The 23,552-nt window shown below is 39.8% G+C and overlaps 2 protein-coding genes across 2 annotated transcripts in view; both read left to right on the top strand.

Moving 5' to 3' along the window:
• Nucleotides 1-23,552, top strand: part of SPTLC2 (serine palmitoyltransferase long chain base subunit 2) — a 102,893-nt gene that overhangs the window by 39,972 nt on the left and 39,369 nt on the right. The window contains exons 3-9 of the mRNA XM_052646780.1: nucleotides 1,902-2,056; nucleotides 4,202-4,350; nucleotides 6,090-6,214; nucleotides 7,298-7,391; nucleotides 11,344-11,449; nucleotides 12,148-12,367; nucleotides 16,447-16,573. Of these exons, the coding sequence (XP_052502740.1) occupies nucleotides 1,902-2,056; nucleotides 4,202-4,350; nucleotides 6,090-6,214; nucleotides 7,298-7,391; nucleotides 11,344-11,449; nucleotides 12,148-12,367; nucleotides 16,447-16,573 (976 nt within the window). The remainder of the gene's footprint in view (nucleotides 1-1,901; nucleotides 2,057-4,201; nucleotides 4,351-6,089; nucleotides 6,215-7,297; nucleotides 7,392-11,343; nucleotides 11,450-12,147; nucleotides 12,368-16,446; nucleotides 16,574-23,552) is intronic.
• Nucleotides 7,596-8,243, top strand: LOC128054180 (GTP-binding nuclear protein Ran-like). Its single transcript, XM_052646787.1, has one exon. It carries the CDS (start codon nucleotides 7,596-7,598, stop codon nucleotides 8,241-8,243), a length of 648 nt encoding a protein of 215 aa, XP_052502747.1.

The raw sequence follows: 23,552 nt of genomic DNA, 5'->3' as shown, positions 1-23,552 counted from the left end.
AATTCTCTTAGTAGGAAAAATTTCAACTCCCTGGAAGACTGTAAAAGGCACTTGGAACAGTTCTTTGCTCAAAATGATAAAAAGTTTAGGGAAGGTGGAATTACGAAGTTGCCTGAAAAATAGCAGAAGGTAGTGGAACAAAATGGTGAATATGTTCAGTAGAGTTCTTGGTGAAAATGAAAATGTTTTTTTATTTTTAAGAATCTGCCTGCAATGCAGGAGACCTTGGTTTGATTCCTGGGTCAGAAAGTTTGGTGGCTCAGATGGTAAAGAATCTGTCTGTAGTGCAGGAGACCTGGGTTCGATCCCTGGGTTGGGAAGATCCCCTGGAGAAAGGAAAGGCTACCCACTCCATTATTCTTGCCTGGAGAATCCCCATGGACAGAAAAGCCTGGTGGGCTACAGTCCATGGAGTCACAAAGAGTCGGACACAACTGAGTGGCTAAGCACAGCACAGCAGCCACTCCAGTATTCTTGGGCTTCATGGTGGCTCAGACGGTAAAGAATCCACCTGCAGTGCGGGAGACCTGGGTTCGATCCCTGTGTTGGGGAGATCCCCTGGAAAAGGGCATGGCAACCCACTCCAGTTGTTGCCTGGAGAATCCCCAAGGACAGAGGAGCCTGGTGGGCTGTAGTCCACGAGGTCGCAAAGAGTCGGACACAACTGACCAACTAAGCACACAGCACACAAAAAACAGGAAACTTTCTGGTCCACAGAATATTTGAGTAGTAAGTTTCCAGTTGTGACAGAGCATCTGTGGATGTTTTCTCTTAAGGAAATGTAAATGTTAGAACCAATTGCAGGAGAGATGGTATCAGGTGTACCACAGATTCCTGAGAACTTTGTGACTCTGCTTTAGCTTTATTTAAGGGGATTTTTATCTACTGTGAGGCTTATTTAGTAGGCACTTTAGAGTCCAATGTCCTAGAAGGTTGTTAATTTTAAAGTTTTATGTAGAGCCTTCTTTAGCAGTGAAAATCTTTTACAGAATAAGGCTTAAACTATTAATATTTTTGATTAGCTTATTTAAAAGATTAATTTGGGTTGGCACCAAGCCCAGATCTGAGGGCTAGAAGCTCAGTAGCTTGCTGACTGTTGTAAAACTCTGGTACAATTTTCTTCTGTTTTGTTTACCGGTTGCCTTCAAGTAGACCGCATGTGGTCTGGTCACTCTGGTCTGGTCACTCTGTTCTGAGAACATTATGCCTTAATTAAAGCTCCACTGTGACTGTATTTTTTACAGACTTAGATTGTAGCATAACTTGTAAGGGAGATCTTTAAAGTCTAAAGTCTTGATCATGGAAATTCATTTTGAGATTTTTTTAAAGACTCCCATCCAAGGAAAGAAACCTAAGATAGGTGTCTTTCTATAACCTACCTTTTAGTTTTTCTTATTTATATTTCTTTGGATTAATTTCCTTTTGATCCTTGAAAATATGCAAAGAATGGAATCTTAATTTTGGAATTATTTTTCTTGGTTGAAACTGGAATTATAGGATTTTATGGCATTTCCCCTAGTACATTATCGGGGCAGAGGTGGAGCAGAGAGCAGTGTTTTTAAGGTTATTAGGAAAGAAAACCATTTATTGACAGAATTGTACAACCAAGTTTTATTTTTATGAGGGCTGCTTTACGAAGTTAAATTCTTTGACCCTACTTTCATGCAGTCATGTAGTTACTTGCAACCATTTTCTTAGAGCTCATCGGTCAAAGCTAAGTGATTTTTATCTGGTTGAGTTGTTTTAAAACAACAGAAAGAATGGAAGCCTTCCCAAATGTTTTCCTTATCCATTAATTCTGAATAACTGACCTCTCCTTCTAAAGTGCTCTTATAATATGAAAAGAGAAGTTGTGCAGAGAAACTCAGTTAAACATATGGCGTCTCCCCATTCGTTGGCAGGACTTTGTGTCCTTGTACCAGGATTTCGAGAACTTTTACACGAGGAATCTCTACATGCGGATCCGAGACAACTGGAACCGGCCCATCTGCAGTGTGCCTGGAGCCAGGGTGGACATCATGGAGAGACAGTCTCACGACTACAACTGGTCCTTCAAGTGAGTCTTGCTTGGGGAATTATTTCAGAGGATTTCTTCACCTCAGAAGATTTTCTATTGCAGTTAGAGTATTTTGTCAAAGCAGGAGTAGAAATATTGAGAGTACAATACAACATGATTAACTGTCTCGCTTGTTCATTGTTTTGGAGATTTTTTTTAAATGCATCTCTCTATGACATCTGCCACTGTTGGATTATAACTGAAAAAAAATTTGACTTACTGAAAAAAACACACACAAAGAAAAATTATCCTTTTTGTTGGGCCGTTTAGTAGAGTCAAGTGTCTGAATTTATTTATGGTTATTTTGATTTCTCAGATGATTCAAGGAGTGTTTTTACTCCAGTGGATTGAACTGTTTAGAAAACTAATTTTTTTTAATTGGAGGATAATTAGTTTCTGCCATACATCAACATGAATCAGCCATAGGTGTATATATATGTCCTCTCCCATTTGAACCTCCCTCCATCTCCCACCCATGCCAGCCCTCTAGGCTGTCACAGAACACAGATTAGACAATTTTATATACTCATAAAATTTTGTTTATATTGTACAAGCATTTCATGGTTGTATGGTCATTTTTTTTTTTAAGATAATACAAATAAAGTGAAGGTCCCCTATGAGAACTAACCACTGTCCTTTTGCAAATCCACCTCCCCACAAATGCTCACTTCCTAGAGGTGAGCCTTGTTATCAGCTGATTGTCTGTTATTCCTCCAGATATTTTCTGTGGCATATGTATGTAGTATATTACTTGGTCATAGCAGTGCTGTGGTCCACAGCGTGTGTCCCCTCAGTCGGGTTTGTGCTTTGTCTTCATGTCTCGTTAAATGGTGTTCTTCCCCCAAAGCAGTAAGTTGAATTGGTGTGTCACTGTGCAGTTACAGGAGAAGGCAATGGCAACCCACTCCCGTACACTTGCCTGGAAAATCCCATGGACGGAGGAGCCTGGGAGGCTGCAGTCCATGGGGTCACGAAGAGTTGGACACGGCTGAGCGACTTCACTTTCACTTTTCACTTTCATGCATTGGAGAAGGAAATGACAGCCCACTCCAGTGTTCTTGCCTGGAGAATCCCAGGGACAGGGGAGCCTGGTGGGCTGCTGTCCATGGGGTCATGCAGAGTCAGACACAACTGAAGTGACTTAGCAGCAGCAGCAGCACGCAGTATTTTGATTTACAGGAATGGGATCTTAATATAGAAAGTATTTTACATCTTGCTTTTTTGCTTGCTAACATATCAGTAACATCTTTCTTGTGCCTATTCATAGCAAGCTCATTATTTGTAATGGCTACTTAGTAGTCTACAATATAGATAGATACATATAACGTAGAACACACTGGGCCACCTCATCCTATCTTAAAAACCCCAGATCTCTGAGTTAAGACAGCAGCAGTTTATTCTTTGTCTATACTTCATGACCATCTTAGACCGGTAAAGCCTTTGAACTGTGATGTCCTTATTCTGGGGCCCAGGGCTGACTGTGCTTCCACCATGTGGAATGTCACTGATCCATGTACCCGAGAAAGGGACATGGGATGAATTGTGTAGTGACTTGAAGGATCCTTAAGCGTATATCCTTTTATATGTGTGTAGGAATTGCTCAGTCAAAAATATGTATTGAGTTGGCCAAAAGGTTCGTTCAAAAACGAACCTTTCAAAAACCAGTGTATCTTTTGATACGTAAGTACTGCCAAACTGCCCTCCAAAAGGAAAAGATACTCTTATTTACAGCTTACCAAAGTGTCCTGGCCAACATTGAATATGGTCAGTTTTTTCTTTTTTTTTTTAATTAAAAATTTTTTCGGAGTCATGCTGCATGGCTTGTGGGGTCTTAGAGTTTCCTGGCCAGGAATTGAACCCAGGCTGCAACAGTGAAAGCGTCAAGTCCTAATCACTGGACCACCAGGGAATTCCCATGATGTAGTTAGTTTTTAAACATCCCTATTGATAAATGAAAACTGATATTTTGTTTTAATGTCCACCTTCCTAATTGGTAGGTGAGCTGAGCTGCTTTCCATGGAGACCATATTCTCTCTTAATTCCTGCAGATGGTGCTTCCTTTTGTATTATCAGTAAGTTTATTATCACATGTAAGTGTTTGACTTGCTCCTGAGTTTCATGAACTTTTATGCTGTTAAAATACAGGTACACAGGGAATGTAATTAAAGATGTTATAAACATGGGTTCTTACAACTATCTCGGATTTGCGAGGAACTCTGGACCATGTCAGGAGGCAGCTGCCAAAGTCCTAGAGGAGTATGGAGTCGGAGTGTGCAGCACTCGGCAGGAAATTGGTAAGCGTAGGCTATTAGTTTGGTCAGCTCATGTTCTTAACTTTTTGTCTCAGGAGGGAAAATACTGATACAGAGCTAGAATATGAATATCCAAATACATACTTTGCTGTGGAGTTTAGATCAAGTAAAGAAGGCTTTATTTTTCTAAAGTGATGAATGATTTTAATGCTTCAGTGTGTTTTGAGATATTTTTATCTTTTCCATTATGTTTTACATACAGACTATCTCTAGAAAAGTTCCATTAGGTATTTGTTTCATTTATAGCTTTAATGTTGACTTTATTGGTTAAATGGTAGTGATTGAGAGAACTTTTTACTGGTATACTGAGCCATGGGCAAATGAGGGTTAATCTGCTTCCATACTGGTAAATTGGGGCTAATAATAATTCCTACTTTATAGGGCTGTTTCAAGAATTAAATAGGCTAATTCATGTAAAGCGCTTATACCATGGTAAACTCTCAATAAATGTTAACTCTTTTATTATTGTTAAAACCCTCAATAAATGTTAACTCTTTTATTATTATTACAAGTCTATAAAACATAAAAGCGAACAGGTGTCTACAAAGAGATTTAGTTGATTTAAGCTCAAAGGAAGTCTTAATTTTTCCATCTTGCTCAAGAGAACTGATAACCATAAAAGTTATAAGACAACTTTCTGGATATTTATTCCTGTGGATCACCCCAAAACTTAGTATGTTAAAGCAGTCATTCATTATGGTTTCTCGTGGGTCTAGAGAATGGCAAGTGCCTCTGGGTCATTCTTCCTTGGGATCCCCAGTGATGTGCTTAAGGGAGCCTTATGCAGTGATGACACAGAGTAACCACACCTTATATCTTTATGGCCCTGTATGAATTGCTTGAACATCTTGTCTGTCTTGATCTTTATAACAATGTCATGAGGTAGATAGAGGAGATGTTATTATTGGTGTTAAACAGATAAGAAACAGAGGCCCAGAGAGGATAACTCACTTGCTTAAGCTTTAAAAAACACATAGCATCCTAATTCAGCAGTCTTCTTTCTCAGCATCTTTTCTCTTCTGCATGTAGCCAGTATCATTGATGAATGTTGTTCGGTCCTTATGGATTTGAGCACTGATTTAAAATCATAATACCAAGTTAGGGAAGGTGTTTTTCAACTCACCTTTTGCTACATAACAAACCTTTCCAAAACTTAGTGGCTCACAACAGAAATGTATATTTATTTGCTTGTGATTCTGTCATTTGGAAAGAACTTGACATTTATCGCAGCTCCATGTGGGGTCACCGGGGTATTATGACTGAGGATAGCGTATCCATGATAGTGTCACCTGCATGTCTGGCACCTCAGCTGATGGGTGAGCCCTGCCCCTTCCTCCTTAGTCTCTAAGTGCCCTTCCCTGTCCACATGATCTCTCTTTACAAAGGCTTTCTAGACTGTTTTACATGGCAGCTGACTTCAAATGTATAAAAGCAGGTGCTGCCAGGCTTCCTAAGGCATAGCCCTGGAACCAGCATGTGTGAATAGGAATGGGAGACACTGCTGGCAACCCTCTTTACAGAAATGCCACCACAGGTGCTGCATCTGGCTTTATCCAGCTGTCGTATCTTTATGAGCCTTGACTCTTCATGATACTGACTCCTTCATTAGACTTCAGTCTGAAAAGGTTATAACATAGGCTGTGGTTTCTTTTTCTAAAGTCATGAGTAACTCTTAAATTTGAACTTTAGTGACATTGACTTTCATTAACTTCTTTACGCAGGAAACCTGGACAAGCATGAGGAACTAGAGAAGCTTGTGGCAAGTTTCTTGGGAGTGGAAGCTGCTATGGCATATGGCATGGGATTCGCAACAAATTCCATGAACATTCCTGCTCTTGTTAGCAAAGTAAGATTTCGTCTGTCACTTATGAAAGCTCCCTCATGTATATCTTCTTTTGTTTTGTAAAACATCCAGGCAAGCCAGAAAAATTTTGTATAAGTGGAACCCCTGGAAACTTAAATCAGTTGAAGCTTTTTTACTGGAACCCATGATTTTTTTCTGTATTGCCTTTAGATGACTGTTTCTTTCTTCATTTTGAAGGAATTCTTATAAATAAAATGTCAAAAAAGACTAAAATAATGGAAGAAGAGATATTTAGTTTAGAAATTATTAATCAGGTTGTTTTTTCTAGTAGAAAAATATGAAAATATATAGGTCCCTAATACTTGTTACTGTAATGCACATTGTTCAGAGATATACGGGCAAGGTGTGAGTATATGTGTGTGTGTGTGCGCGTGCACGCATAGAGCTTCTGTGTGTGTGTGCGTGCGTGCGTGCATGCATAGAGCTTCCCAGGTGGCACTAGTGGTAAAGAACCTGCCTGCCAATGCGGGAGACATAAGAGACTCAGGTTTCATCCCTGGGTCGGGAAGATTCCCTGTTGGAGGGCATGGCAACCCACTCCTGTATTCTTGCCTGGGGAATCTCTGGACAGAGGAGTCTGGCAGGTTATGGTCTATAGGGTCACAAAGAGTCAGACATGACTGAAGTGACTTGGCACTCACATACACATACATACATACATACATATATATATATATATATATATATGCAAGAGAGGAGATTTAAACACAACTGTATTAACATCACATTAAATATAAACGGTTTGTATTTCTGATTAGAAGATGGATTGTCAAGTTAGATAAAAATTTTTTTGTAAATTAAAGACACAGGCTAAAAGTGAAAGGATGGAAAAAGTTATAGCATATAAATAATAATATGATTTATGTAATATTTAGTATGTAATAAGCTAATAAATATTTTATAATATCAGCATTATAAACAAAGACTTAGAGCAAACTGATGCCTTTGCCATTGTGCATACTTTCCCTAGTAAGATATAATTATTAATGGTTTTAGCATTTTGTAGTTCGTCTACCTAAACCTTTCCCCTCAGATTCTTATCTTCCTCTCCTGGTGGTTTTGCAGGGTTGCCTGATTCTGAGTGATGAACTGAACCACGCTTCACTGGTTCTGGGAGCCAGACTTTCAGGAGCAACCATTCGAGTCTTCAAACACAATAGTGAGTTTGCTGTGAAATCTACTTTGGCTTTAGGGTTTAGGATTGTTTGGATTAGTGGCAGTGGTAACAATTAGTTACATTAACAGTTGAAACTGTAAATGAAACTGAAGTACCAATACCTAAAATGTAAGTTCTGGTCCTGTGTTCTAAAAGTTGCTATCTGAGTCAAACAGGCGTGGAGACGCTTCTGGAAGTAACATCGCAATGGCTGCCCAAGGAGAACCCCAAGTTCAGTTCAAACTTGTTTTGGGTGGTGATGGTGGTACTGGAAAAACTACATTCGTGAAGCGTCATCTGACTGGTGAATTTGAGAAGTATGTAGCTACCTTGGGTGTTGAGGTCCATCCTCTTGTGTTCCATACCAACAGAGGACCTATTAAGTTCAATGTATGGGATACAGCCGGTCAGGAGGAATTTAGTGGACTGAGAGATGGCTATTATACACAAGCTCAGTGTGCCATTATAATGTTTGACGTAACATCAAGATTTACTTGCAAGAATGTGCCTAACTGGGATAGAGATCTGGTACGAGTATGTGAGAACATCCCAGTTGTGTTGTGTGGCAACAAAGTGGATATTAAGGACAGAAAGGTTAAGGCAAAGTCAGTTGTCTTCCACCGAAAGAAGAATCTTCAGTACTATGACATTTCTGCCAAAAGTAGCTACAACTTTGAAAAGCCCTTCCTCTGGCTTACCAGAAAACGGATTGGAGACCCTAACTTGGAGTTTGTCGCCATGCCTGCTCCTGCCCCGCCAGAGGTGGTCATGGACCCAGCCTTGGCAGCACAGTACAAGCACAATTTAGAGGTTGCTCAGACAGCTGCTCTCCCGGATGAAGATGATGACCTGTGAGGCTGGGGCCCAGCGTCGGAAGTCTGGTTATATAGGCAACTGTCCTGTGATGTCAGCGGTGCAGCGTGTTTGCCACTTTATTACATAGCTAAGCACAACATGTGCTTAATCTTTGGATGCTGAAGAAGATGGATGGGCTTTGGAGTGAATGTGGAAGTTTAAAAAAGACCTTCATTTTTTTGGCCTGCATATTTAGGTGGTTTGGAACACAGTTGTTTCCTCCTTGAGTTTCAAATATAAGACTGCTGTAGTCACATGACAGTATTGAGAGGTGGAAGCTTGGTTGTTAACTGTCATTCCCATTCCTTTCCATTTAGAATCAGAATAAAGTAAAAAAAATAAAAGTTACTATCTTTCTCATTGGAATAAAAATAAAGGCTGAAGGAAGCCTTTTGGTACAAAGTAAAACATTGTTCTTTTTCTGACTTCGAATTTTTCATCTTCCTTTTTTATAAATCACTTGTTCAATATGCATTCATACTAGATGCCTGTCTTGCCATCACATTGTGGGTATTGAAGCGAAGTAAAGCAGGCTTCCTGATCTCCAGGATCTCTGACTGGTTGCTAAAGAGACTGTAGACAAACCAGCAGTTAGAATACAACAGACGAATACTGAAATGCAGATATGAACAAGTGCCATAAAAGCAGAGAAAAGTGGCACTAAGCCAAGACTTTCTCCCTAAATGGAAATATCTTAGTGCATTATTAATTGTAATAAAAACGCACAACTTTCCAGGTTCAAATGTTCTTGTGTAGCAAAGAGATATGATCAAACTGTTTAATATCATCTTTTACCAAAATGTGTAAAAGGTAAAAGACCTTTTTACCAAAAGGTCTAAAAGACAGAAGTCTTTTAGACAAATGTCAGACAAAAGTCTAAAAGAAGGTACACTCAAATACTAGATGTGTGCCTCTGGATGGAAGGTTTACAGATGGTAATAACCTTCCTTTCATCTCTTTGTCTGAAATGCTTTACAATGAGAATGATATATACAGTATTTTGTTTTATGTAAATGGGATTTATGAAGCACTGTTGTATGACTTGTTGTTTTCTTAAAACACATTGGGAACTATTGCAGTACATGTGCGTGGCCTCCTGTAAAAGCGAGGTGGCAGGCTGTGCTCTCATTCAGTCCGTCCTTCCGTTTGAACATCCAGGCTGTTTCTGAGTTTCTCTGCTAGAAGCAGTTCCACCTACACTCATATTTTCCTCACTAGTCTGATTAGTGCCTTAGGGTAAATTCCCAGTAGTCTTTAGAATACATGGTTAAAATGATAGAAATTTGCTATACTTTTCCAGATTGCCTCCAAGCACTGTACAGATTTTTACTCAGCAACACCTGAAATCAAAAACAGTGACTGTTTCTACTTACAGGCCAACATGTATCATTTAAATTCTTTCCTAATCTAATAAGTCCAATAACATTAATTTTTATTTGATTATTAGGTGTTGAGCAACTTTTTATACAGAGTTATTGTCTTTGTATTTCTTTGTAAATTGATGTTTTTCAAACTGTTTCTCTTTGTACTGCTTATAAGAGCCCTTTGTGTTGCAATATTTTTTATTTTTAACTTTGTTTTTAGTGTCTTGCTGTGTGGACTTACTGAAAGGTTGATGTTGTCACACTTACTGTTTTACGATTTTTGTTTGGATTTTGTGTGATGGCCTTTCTCATTCTCAATTATTCTCTTACCTTTTCTTCTGGTCATTTTGTGGTATATTTTTTGTCTAAATCTCTAATTTACATGGGATTTGGAGAGTATACTATGAGAAGTATTGAATTTTGTTTCCCAAGTAGATAATATGGTCAAGAATTCCGTAGATATTTTCTTTCATGTAAAATTTTGAATCAACGTTTTATTTTTCTCTTCCTTTCTCTGTATAAACAGAGGAAGCTAAAACAATGAGTCCATTTTTACTTGTCTTCTGCTAATTGCCACACATTGCCCTCTGTAGCAAGACTTGCAGCTTCAGATCAGATTTTTTACTTTGTGGGAGCATCTCTTTTTTCTGGGTTAGATACCAGATAAGATTGCTTTGTTATGCATAACTGAAGGTGTAAACAGTCAACTTTGGGCCATTTTATTTGTGTCTGCAGTGTGTGTTTTTATTACCTTACTTCTCTTTTCTACCCATTATTTTATAAAGAGAGCAAATCCGTGTGACTTTGTAACCCCTCCCTTCAGTGATGAACAGTAAGAAACCAGATTTATGACGGGGGTGTCTCCCACCCCTGATAAATATACCCTAAACTTCATATTGCATACATTTTTGGGCGGAGGACTCTTAAGGGTCTTGTTTCAGGACATAAATTTTAAGTATGAAGTCTGTAATGGTAGTAACAGTGGTCTTCCAAGTGTTTATCTTGAACAGGAAAGTTATTCTTCTTAATGGCAGTATGCCCCAAGTGTTTCCTAGGCCATGTAATTGCCGTAACAGCAGAGCCCCAAGAACTTGGTTGTAGACAGATAGCTGGTCAAGTCAAACATGGAACAGTCTCTACTGATTGCCAGGCTTGTTTAACATATAGATTCATGCCTGTCCAGACTGGTGTTATTTTTAATCACTACCAAGATAAAACTATTTAACAAGCCTTTATTGCATATATCCTAGGTGAAAGGAAATGGGGTATGCACTTAGAAGTTTTTCTCCCATATGTGCTGTTTAGAAGGTGTATGTGTTTATAGTAGTTTATTCTCATTTTCTTACTCAGCTTTCTTTATGCATTTACTTCTGAATGGCTCACTAAGATTAAATATACATTTGATTGTTTAAATACTAAAAAAGATGACTGAAATTTCATGAAAAAAATTGGTCATTTCATAAGCATGCCAACCAACTAAGTCAACTTTACCACACTCATTTAATTGAGTTTCTGGTCTCTTTGAACACTTGTTAAATTTTAAATGAGATTTTAATTGAAGTTATCAGTAGCCTACCTATTTTGCCCCATTTTTCTTCTGTCTGATTCTAATTACGTTAATGTCCTTTGCTATCTGAGGCATGCTTCCTAAATAAGAAATGTATATTTGCATTTTAGGAATAAAGTTAGAAAAGAGGAAGATACTTTGTGCTGAAATTCTTTTTTGTGTGCTACAGATATGCAAAGCCTAGAGAAGCTGTTGAAAGATGCCATTGTTTATGGTCAGCCTCGGACACGAAGGCCCTGGAAGAAAATTCTAATCCTTGTGGAGGGAATATATAGGTAATCCTGCTATATTTATTCTGATGTCTGATTTGCTGCATGAAGTCATAGAAGTTTTAAGTTGAAGGGGACACTAATCTAGACCCCTCTGAAAACTAAGGAGACAGAGTTTCTGACTTGTTAAAATGCCTGGGCATCTTTATTCTTTTCATCATGCTATATATATCATCTCCAAGTCTCCTTTCTTTCTGGGTCCATTATTTTTCCACTGTTTGTATAGGGAGTTTACACATAAGGAGAAGAATTAGAATATGTTTTCTAATGTGTCAGAACAAATTACATGCCGCTTAATTTTAAGAAATATTTCATATTGTTTACCTGTTTGCAGCCCTTGTAATTATTCTCCCACCTCCTAATGTTTTTTATTCTTTTGTGTAACTTTAATTACACATGCAATATATGCAAAGTCAAATGTTGCCTGTAATTACAAACTTTAGAAGAATCTACTGTGACCTCTGTCCCTCTGTGGTGAATTATGGTCACTTGTATTCTGGTGTTTGTTTTAAAAGATCCAGTCTCCTTTCCTCTGGATATCTGCCTAGCCATGGCATTGTCTGTCATTGCCAGTTTAAAACTACAAGCAGCATTGTCAGATCATGTAAAAAAGCAATGAACTGAATAATAATAAAGTGGCCCCCTCCTGGTTTTGAGAGTTAAAGAGTCTCAGTGTGTGTGTGTATTTTGCCCTGTTTTGCCAGCATGGAGGGGTCTATTGTTCGCCTTCCTGAAGTGATTGCCCTGAAGAAGAAGTACAAGGCGTACTTGTATCTAGATGAAGCTCACAGCATCGGGGCTCTGGGCCCTACAGGACGAGGCGTGGTGGACTACTTTGGCCTGGATCCTGAGGATGTGGACATCATGATGGGAACATTCACAAAAAGCTTTGGTGCTTCTGGAGGATACATCGGAGGCAAGAAGGTAAACGGGCCCTGACAATCGAGCAGTTAAGGTACACTAAGGCACTGGCTACTAGATTTCAGTTTTGGGGAGGTAGAGTCCTGAACTTGGATGTGGACACCCTAAATTTGTTTGTGGGTCAGGCACCTGGTGCCAGCAGGCTTCACACTTCGGCCCCCTCTGAGTGCCTCTGATAAACCATGGCGGGTTCTGCTCATTGTCTGTTGTTTTCCTATTGGAGTTTCGTGCTAAACTATATCCTGGTCTGAGGACAGAATACCCTCTTGTGCGAAAGAGCACACAGGGTGCTGCCCATTGGCATAGTCTTCTGCTGGGTCTGAGTGGTGTTCACTATTTCAGACATAGCAGGGATGTCATGGGAGCCAGTGGGGACAGTAGACCAGTTTCTTCCCCTACCCTTGGACTCAAATGCGTCTTGAGTGAGCATCAAGACAGGAGGAAAAGAATTACTTTGCTGGCTCTGGTGTACTGCAAGGCATTGTCTTTGCCAATCCAAAAACTACATAATGAACTCCGAGGTATTTGAAATCAGTATAGCATGGTGGGAATGGTTGAGCCACGGAGACAGAACCCTAGGTTCGGGTTTGAGTATTTTCCTAACTTTGTGAGACCTTGGGCAAAGTACTTAATGTTTAAGTTTCCTTATCTGTAAAACAGAGATAAGTGTGCCTGGCTCACATTTGTAGCAAGGGCTTAACAAATAATACATGCCCGTGCTATAACATGGAAATAACCTTGAAAGCATTATGTTAAAGAAGTCAGTAAAAAAAGCTCACCAGTTACAGTATTTCTTTTATATGATGTATCCAGAATAGGCAAATCATAGAGGCAGAAATAGGTTAGTGGTTGCCACAGCAAAGGAGATAGGGGAAGTGGAAAGTGACTACTAATGGATATGAGGTTTCTTTTTGAGGGAATGAAGATGTTCTGAAATTAGATAGTGATGAAAGTTGGACAGCTCTGTGAATGTACTGAAAGCCACTGTATTCAGTCCAGTTCAGTTCAGTCGTGTCCAACTCTTTGCGACCCCGTGAATCGGAGCATGCCAGGCCTCCCTGTCCATCACCAACTCCCGGAGTTCACTCAGACTCACGTCTATCGAGTCAATGATGCCATCCAGCCATCTCATCCTCTGTCATCCCCTTCTCCTCCTGTCCCCAATCCCCCCCGGCATCAGAGTCTTTTCCAATGAGTCAGGTCTTCGCATGAAGTGGCCAAAGTACTGGAGTTTCAGCTTTAGTATCAGTCCTTCCAAAGAAATCCCAGGACTGATCTCCTTCAGAATGGATTGGTTGGATCTCCTTGCAGTCCAAGGGACTCTCAAGAGTCTTCTCCAACACCACAGTTCAAAAGCATCAATTCTTCGGCCCTCAGCCTTCTTCACAGTCCAACTCTCACATCCATACATGACCACTGGAAAAACCATAGCCTTGACTAGACGGACCTTTGTTAGCAAAGTAATGTCTCTGCTTTTGAATATGCTATCTAGGTTGGTCATAACTTTTCTTCCATGGAGTAAGCGTCTTTTAATTTCATGGCTGTAATCACCATCTGCAGTGATTTTGGAGCCCCCCAAAATAAAGTCTGACACTGTTTCCAGTGTATTACACACTGTGAAAAAGAGAATACTACAGTATGTGAATTGTATATCAATAAAACAGTTATTTTAAAAATCTATACACAATATTAGGAAAACAACAATGTACGTCAAGTATTTGTACATGATACTCTAAATGTACTTAAATTCCTCTTTAAAATTCGACCCTGAGAATCTTAAAGCAGGGACTTTCTCTTTATCATTGATTCCTTTTAGATAAACCCCATTTTCAGTGGTTTTGGTCAGGTTCAATAGATTTTTGCCCTAAATTTTTGTTATTAGGAAAAGGCTATCTCCAGGCTTACTTTGGAGAATTGATTGCTTTTTGGTAAGATTTGTTGCTACACCAAAAGATAGATAAATAATGCTCTGGGAGAGCATCAAGATACAATATATTTACCTTTTTATATTGGGTTTTGTACAATATTTTATATTTTCGAAGTAACACACTATACTGTTTCCTGGTTGCATTTTGTGTTTCCTGGTTTGGTTCTGAAACATAAGCTTCTTTGTATGCACATTTTATTTAAAGACTTAGTGAAGTTAAAAGGCATCAGAGAATAGGGATATATAATTGATTGATTGGAAATTTTTCTTACTGGCAGACAAGGTATTGTTTAGTTATTTTTTCATTCAATGAGATAGCTTTAATGTTCTTACAAAAAAAGTAAATTTGTTTAATTTCTGCCACATTTATATCAATTGTATATCAATAAAACAGATTTATTTATAAATCTCTGTGTATCTGGAGGATGTTTAATGTCTTTAAAGTTGATATTAGAGAACTGTCTTTCTCTTACTCAGGAATGTAAGGATGGGCTTTGCAGGCATTTGGTAAGATGCAGATGATATTTCCTGTAATACTTAGAAGTATATCTAAAAGCAATCCAAACACTTTCTTTCTTGTTTAACTGAGGATTGCAGATCTGTTTATGATATTAAATGATATGTTCTCTAAATTTGAGGTCTTTTTTAAAACTAATTTTTCATCCTTTCATGTTGTGGCATGTTTAAAAAACAAAACAGGAAATTCCCTAGTGGTTCAGTGGTTAGGACTCCACGCTTTCACTGCTGAGGATGTGGGTTCAGTCCCTGGTTGGGGAACTAAGATCCCACAAGCTGTGCACCATGGCCAAAGTAACAAACAAAACAAAGCCTGAGGACGTTGCATGTTGTTGTTTAGTCGCTCATTCATGTCCAACTCTTTGCAACCCCATGGTCTGCAGCACGCCAGGCTTCCCGGTCCTTCACTATCTCCCAGAATTTATGCTCAAACTCATGTTCATTGAGTCGGTGATGACATCCACCCATCTCATCCTCTGTTGCCCCCTTTTCCTCCTGCCCTCAATCTTTCCCAGCATCAGGGTCTCTTCCAGTGAGTTGTCTGTACACATCAGGTGGCCAAAATATTGAAGTTTCAACTTCAGCATCAGTCCTTCCAATGAATATGCAGGACCGATTTCCTTTAGGATGGACTCGTTTGATCTCCTCGGTATCCAAGGGACTCTCAGGAGTCTTCTCCAGCACTATAGTTTGAAAGCATCAATTCTTTGACAGTCAGCCGCCTTTGTAGTCTAACTCTCAAATCATACATGACTGTTGGAAAAACCATAGCTTTGACTATACTGACCTTTGTCGGCAAAGTGATGTCTCTGCTTTTTAATATGCTGTCTATGTTTTTCGTAGCTTTTCTTCCAAGGAGCAAGCACCTGTTAATTTCATGGCTGCAGTCACTGTCCGCAATGATTTTGGAGCCCAAGAAAATAAAGTCTGCCACTGTTTCCATTTTTTTCCCCATCTGTTTGCCGTGAAATAATGGGACCAGGTGCCATGATCCTTGTTTTCTGAACGTTGAGCTTTAAGCCAGCTTTTTCACTCTTCTCTTTCACTTTCATCAAGAGGCTCTTTAGTTCTTCACTTTCTGCCATAAGGGTGGTGTCATCTGCATGTCTGAAGTTATTGATATTTCTCCCAGCAATCTTGATTCCAGCTTATGCTTCATCCAGCCCTGCATTTCACATGATGTACTCTGCGTATAAGTTAAATAAGCAGGTTGACAACATACAGCCTTGACGTACTCCTTTCCCAGTTTAGAACCAGTCTGTTGTTCCATGTCCAGTTCTAGCTGTTGCTTCTTGACCTGCACACAGGTTTCTCAGGAGGCAGGTAAGATGGTAGACCCACCGCTTTAAGAATTTTCCACATTCGAACAAATGTGGATCCTTTTGTTGTGATCCACACAGTCAGAGGCTTTAGCGTAGTGAAGCACAGGTAGATGTTCTTCTGGAACTCTTGCTTTTTTACTAACCCAGTTGTCGCTGACAGTGTGCTCTGCCCGTGTTGGTGGGCCTTGTGTCTCAGACTGGCATCCCCAGTCAGGACTGCTGAGGGGAGGAGCCTTCCTTCACCCGGGTGGAAGGCAGAGAGGTTGCCAGTGCGCCCACCCACGGCCTCTAATGACTTGCCTCTGTGCCGTCCCCAGGCGCTGATCGACTACCTGCGGACGCATTCCCACAGCGCGGTGTACGCCGCATCGCTGTCCCCGCCTGTGGCGGAGCAGATCATCACTGCCATGAAGTGCATCATGGGGCAGGATGGCACCACCCTCGGTAAGGCCTGCTTTCCCTGGAAAGTTTCCTGGATTCAGTCAGTACTCAGCCGCCAGACCTGCTCTCTTTTCTTGAGTTTTTTCCCCAAATGAGGAGTCAGGGATACTTCTGGGCAGAGCTGACGGGTCTTGGTGTCTGTGGCCCCTTTTCAGTGTGTCTGCACATGCCAGGACAGCTAGCCTGGCTCACTGTAGCCTGGCTCAACTGGTTCCCCAGGCTATAGTTGCCTTGTCTATAGACGGTGAGGCTTTAATCTCACTGTCCTACGTATTCTCGGTAAGTCTTAGGTGATAAGTCTTCACAGTCTTGAATTGCATAATTTCATGTGAAGATGTAAATAATTCACTGGGTAGTGATGTTTCATTTCCATAGTATGTAAAAGCTGCTGTTTCCATGAATTAGTGTCCTTTATTTAATGCCTTTTAAATGATTTTCTACTTTAACATAATTATAATTAATAAAGGTCATCCTGAATCTATTTATTCTGTCTTTGATAGGTTTTGTAGTCCAAACTAGATGCCCTGACTTAAAACATCCTCAAGTGAACAAGTGTTCACTTCCTGATACTTGACTTTTATTTTATATCACTAGAGGGCAGCGTTGACTATAGAAATACTATAGTAAAAGGGGAGCAAGCGGGGTTTTTCTTTTTTCACTTTGAGAAGAATCTCCATTGTGAGTATGAAACATACATTTGCTTGTTGCTTTTTTAATGCTTCTAAAATCAGTTTTACTTTTGTAAAACATTATCAGCCTTGATAAACTCCACTCTTCAGCTATATAATATTTCGTGGTACGATTGATCTGGCTTGCACTGAGAAAACAGGAAGAAAGTAGTGCATCTCATTTTCATTGATTTGAGCCAGTTTTCTTAAATTAGAATTTCACCTTAATTTTTTTTTCTGATCTGTGGTACATACATTGTTGTTAGCTCTTGGAAGTGTTGATCATTTTCAGCTTCATAAACGGATTCCTTGGGGAAGAAAGTAATTCACTAATGTTGTGAACACTGCATGTAGCTTTGTGAAAAGCTCCCTGTTAATAGAACTACAGTGTTATCTTCTTTCTTTCTTATAAGGTATTGCTGGAAATAGTGTGCTTTGACCTGAGTATATATACATGCTTGTATATGTAAGTGTATGTGTCTGTGCTCAGACACGTATATGTATATGCATAGGTATTATTTATCTAGTTATTTGACATAGGTTTAGGTGACTAAAAAACAAATGTTAACAGTTATCAAAGTTACCTTGGATTCTGTCTTTGCCCGATCCTAGAACATGGATCCAGGTGATGCGTGACCTCTGGACAAATGACTCATCTATGCTAAACGACGAAATCTAGGCTCTGTTGGTAGAGAGAAAATGTGATCGTTAGATATAGGCTTTGGGTTAGCACTTGTTTTCCAGTTTATCTGTTGCCTCTGTAACCACCCTCTAAGCTTAGTGGTGTGACACAGCAGCTATCTTAACTATGCTCACAGATTCTGTGGGTCAGGAGTTCAGTCAGGGATGGCTTGTCTTTGCTCCACAGTGTCTGGGTTGAACTTGGAAGACTGATGCCTGGGGGCTGGGAACACCTGGAGACTTGTTCCTTCACACATCACCTGGGCTGGCATGACTTGAAGGTTGGACTCAGCTGAGCTATCCTCTCCATGTGGTGTGAGTCCTCATGGCCTGTTGACCAGATAGGATGCTGCAGAGAACATGCATTCCCAAAGGACGTGCTGAAATCCCCATGACGTTCTCTGATCTTCTGTTAAGAGCACGTCACCAAGGCCAGTCCAGATTGCAGGGCGTAGGGGACCAGACTCCACCTCAAATGGGAGGCAGGTTGAAGAATTTATAGCCCTTTTTAAAACTTGCCACCACCAGCTTTTAGATAATATATTTTAAAATCAGTCCCTAAAACTTCTAATTAGTATGACAGACTTCTGTTGGCTATATTGTTTCTCTCAAAATATAGGATGATAAAAATCTAACCAAAAGTAGTTAGTTTTTTGGGGGGGGTGGCCACTCCATGGACTGTAGCTCTCCAGGTCCCTCTGTCTGTGGAATTCTCCAGGCAAGAATACTGGAGTGGATAGCCATTCCCTTCTCCAGGGGATCTTCCCAACCCAGGGATCGAACTCAGATCTCCTGCATCACCGGCAGATTCTTAATGTCTGGGCCACCAGGAAAGCCCCAGTAAAAAATACATTTCTTATAAAGCCTGCTACCTCATCCTATTTAAGTTTGGCCTGATTTTTTTTTTTTAGATTTGAGTGGGTTAGGGTAATACTTTTATGGCATTATTGAACACATCTTTTCATTGTCCTTGAAGAAGAAAAGGTGGAATCTGGCAGTAGCCTTTTCACTGCTTTAAGGTAACCTTTAAAAAAGAGGTATCTGCAATTAATTACCTGATGTGATTTTATAATAGAAGTCACTTGCCTTGAGAGAAACTTGATCTCATTTGTTCAGAACATTGAATCCCATGAACTCTGCAAACATTGAGTATCTCACTGCATATTAATATTAGACTCTGTAAATCAGAATCTGTAGACAGTGGACATCCAAGCAGATCGCTTGAATGAGCTGTGTACTTGGGGGTCACTGGGGATGTAGAGGATAGTGGGCTGTTGTATTAATCCCAGAGATTACCATGTCATAGAGAAATGGAAGTTTTATTAATCATTCACCAAATACTTGGGTGCCCACAGTGTGTGGTAGGTGCTCTTTCTAGGTACTCCTGGTTCATCAAAGAATAAAATACCCCCTGACTGCTGTCTTGTGGGGTTCTAATACGGGAAATAAATTACACAGTTCCCAAAAAGTGGTAAGTACTCTGGAAAGAAGGAGGAAAGTATGTGTTGGGTTCTGGAGACGCAATTTACAGTTTTGAATAGGGTGGTCATTGAGAAGGTAAGATTTTATCGAGCCCTTGAAGGAGGTGGAACTTTAGCCCTGAAAATCCAGGGCAAGAACGTCCTGAGATGTAGATGACTCTGTGTTCAGCAGTAACGTGGAGGCCACTGTGGCAGAAGCATAGTCGTATAGGTGGAGTGCATGAGGGGGGGTGAGCAAGGTGGGTCACAGGTAGAGTCTTATGTTGATATGAAAACACAGGCACACTGGTTCTCTTGCCTTGTGTAGTACCAGACTCAAATTCTTGAACAGTTTCTGTGGGCTGCTTAATACAGACAGAATTATGGCCTGTTTCCCAGAGGTTAGGAATTTTATAGCCCCTTCAGATTTCATGAAAAGTACAGAATATAATATATCCATGCTTACCTTTTGAAGGAATTTGTCTGGAGATCAGATTTGCTTAAGAGCTATACTGATACTTTTCTTTGAGTGAGTCTCAGTAGTGCAGTGAACCGGAAATTGGGGAAGCAAAACGTGATCCATATATGAACAGAAGGGACTGTTACATGATAATATTGATATTGCAAATGAATAATGGTAAATACCTCACATGTGAATGTGAAAGTCACTTAGTCCTGTCCACCTCTTTGTGACCCCATGGACTGTACAGTCCATGAAATTCTCCAGGTCAGAGTACTGGAGTGGGTAGCCTTTCCCTTCTTCAGGGGATCTTTCCAACCCAGGGATCGAACCCAGGTCTCCCACGTTGCAGGCAGATTCTTTACCAGCTGAGCTGCCAGGGAAGCCCAAATACCTCTTTCTGTTTCGAAATAAGAGGGGCAAAGGTAATGTAATGTCAGTGCTTCGTCCTGAATTTAATGTTGGTTTAAGGGAATTGGAGAAGGAAATGGCAACCCACTCCAGTATTCTTGCTTGGAGAATCCCAGGGACAGAGGAGCTTAGTGGGCTGCTGTCTGTGGGGTCGCACAGAGTCGGACACGACTGAAGCGACTTAGCAGCAGCAGGAATAAGAAGCTGGCTTTCTTTTCATGTCCTTAATATAATTTTCTGACTTTGTCATCAAACATACAAGTATTAAGCATTATTTGAAATAGCTCATTTTTGACATACTGTTTTCTCCATTTTGTAAGACATAATAGTTTTATATACTTGCACACCTTTAATTTCTCTGTTGTGTAAACTTATTTCACTGTGAACAGTCCTTCTTGTGGGGCCACTCTAGTTTTTCCTCACCAAAGAGGATGTTAAACCAACAGAATTCCATTGTAGATGGGGCTGAAGACAGAGAAGAGTCACCAGGATCTTGATTTCCTTTTTTATTTATTTTTTCCTCCTGTTTCAGTTTCAAATAATTCAGAGAATTGTAGGGCTAGAGGCTCTAGGTAAGCTGCAGTTAACACAGCATTTTCGGTGTGTTTTTGCCCTGGGCCACTTGTACTCCCATCTGTATGTCCTAGTCTCACTATCACACCCTTACTTTGAGACCCAGATTCACTTTTCTGAAAACATTTTGCTCGAAAGGTGTGTGTGTGTGTGTGTTTTAAGATCATGAATTTACATATCTCTTCTCTAAGCTACTCTCTTATTGGAATTGTTAGCATTTTATATATGATCACAAATTTGTGGCAGAATTTCATTTTTGAGACTGATTTAGCAGCTTCAGGGGTGCATACATCATCTCTACTGAAGCATTTATTTTCTTTCTTGGCTCAGTAAGGACCCTTGTTCATTTGCAGGTCCCTTGTTTCTACACAAAGACCATCTTTCATTATGTCTTTCATTTTTAAATGTATATATTGTTTTGTTTTTGAAACTTCCTACAACTTCTGGGGAAAAAATGGAAATTGTAGGGGAAAATAGGAACGTTCTAATCTTCCTTGGTGTTCTTGCTTTTCCCAGTTGGTATAAAGGAAGCAGGAGCAGAGAAAGAGAACTAAAAATTATGAAAAAAAAAGTCACAATAGTTTAAAATGTCTGTCCCTCAATTTCACGATGTAGACCTGTGGTCACATGGCAGAGTTAATGTCTGTCAGCATAATGTTCTGAAATCTTTTTCTTACAGAACAGTCACAAACTTACATAAGAATTGGAAGTACAGCACACAAAAATGCTTTTTTTTCTGAATCATTGCTGATCTTATGCTCCATCATCCCAAGTGCTTTCGTGTGTACTTCCTGCAAAGGTGTTTTCCTACATGGCCATAATAAGCCAGTCAAAGCAAGAAGCTTGCACTAACACATGAATATTGTTTAATTAACCAATGTGAGCACACTGTCACTTAGTGTCCGTAAGTGATAGTGGCACACTGCTGCTGTCTGTTCCTCAGGCCGGCGTCCCGAGGGTGTGGAGTGGGGGCCAGGGCCGCCTGCTGCCCTGGGTTGCCTCGTCTCTCTGGTCTCCTTCAGCCACAGTTCCTCCGTCTTTGACCTCCGTGACATTGACACTTTTAACAATTACAGGCCAGTTATGATACAGAATATGCCTCAATTCAGGTTCATCTGGTGTTTCCTCGTGATTAAGAAGTTACTCTGCTTTTTCTCATTGTATCCCCTCTTCGTCTTCTCAACTAAATACAGTATAGCGCTGTCTTCAAGTTCTGTAGGCCTGAAATCATAGCCGCCTTTCCCCATATCTGAGACAGAGTCTGTTGCTTCTGCCTGTCACTTCTGCCACGTGACTGTTGGCAGGCCCTGACTCCCTGTTCCTTAAATAGTTGCACCGCCCGTACCTGCCTTCTCTCCAGTCTCCTGTACCGCCTGTTAATCTTCCTGACAAAAGCTCTGTTGTCGTCTGCCCAAAGATGCCGAAGCAGAGGATAACAGTGCTCAGTAACTCCTAGCTGCTTATAGAATGAAGTCAAATTCGTTATAGGATGTTTGAGATCCTTTGTAGTTTGATTTTTAACCTTATCTTTTCCTGTTTGTACTCTTATTTAAACCAGTTTGGTGCCTCTGACAATTGGGTGATCTCCTGTCACCCAACGCTATTCGTTTTTCACAACAAACTAAAGTGCTGTTTTTTTATGACGCCTCTGTGTTGATACATGTTTTTTCTCCCAAAAACTGTGTTTCACAAGTTTAGTTTCACACATTTATTGTCTCACAGAGCTAATGCTTAATGTTTGAACAGTGTTTTCTTCAAAGTGTATAAATCAATAGACTTACTTGCTAGATGTCATTGTTGGTGTCCCAGCCCTAAAATACTACACGTATAATGAAATCTCTAAGCTTTTGCATTGCAATTTTTAAAGGTAAATAAGGTTTTTATTTAAATTTTTTTACATCTTTTATACAGTTTTAATTTTACTTTCCATTTATGGTTATTACTAAATATTGGCTCCATTGCCTGTGTTGTGCAACACATTCTGAGCCTACCTTTCTCAACAGTTTGTGCCTTCCACTCCCTATCCCTATATTGCACCCTCTTTCATTATAATTTTGACTGTATATCTCAAGTATTTTATGTTACTCAATTTTTTTTCTCTTTAACATACAGCTAACTATGCTTGTAATAGCATAATTCCAATGAGTATATGAAGTTTATTGTTGCCACATTCAGCATGTCTAAAGATTTTTGGCTTTGTCTTGAATGAAGTTTCCGAGTCCTCTGTATCTTAATAGTATTCACACTGTTTTTCCTCTTCAGCAAACATTTTTGGTAATACAAGGATGAAATGTAGTAAGGTATTAGAATAATGCTGTTGTAGAAAGATGGAGACTTTACCAAAAATGAACTTTAAGTTAATAGGCAGTATTTTGGGGCAGTAACTCCAAAGGCTTGTTGGTCAGTTGATGCAGATAGATTGATAGCTTAGTATTTCATAGTATAATGTGTGAAAATATGAGTTATTCCAAAGCTATACATATGAAATTTGACTAACTCTTTACTGTAGTTTTTCTATGCATATGTCATCTTCCTCTTTAGATTATTAGTTCTTTAAGGACAGGAATGTATGTCTTGCACCTCCTTTGCATCTTAAATACTAACTACTTTAAGACCTTAGAGTAAATAATTGTTTGACTTGATTTTTCTCTAAATTGTTGTCTATCTTCCCCAAGTGGAATATAAATTCCATGAAAACAGGGAGTTTAGGGCCACCTTGTTTGGCACAT

This window comes from Budorcas taxicolor, chromosome 10 (assembly GCF_023091745.1).
Source record: "Budorcas taxicolor isolate Tak-1 chromosome 10, Takin1.1, whole genome shotgun sequence".
Lineage (NCBI taxonomy): Eukaryota > Metazoa > Chordata > Mammalia > Artiodactyla > Bovidae > Budorcas > Budorcas taxicolor.
The sequence above is the reverse complement of the archived record's forward strand: the minus strand, read 5'-3'. Positions and strand labels throughout refer to the sequence as shown.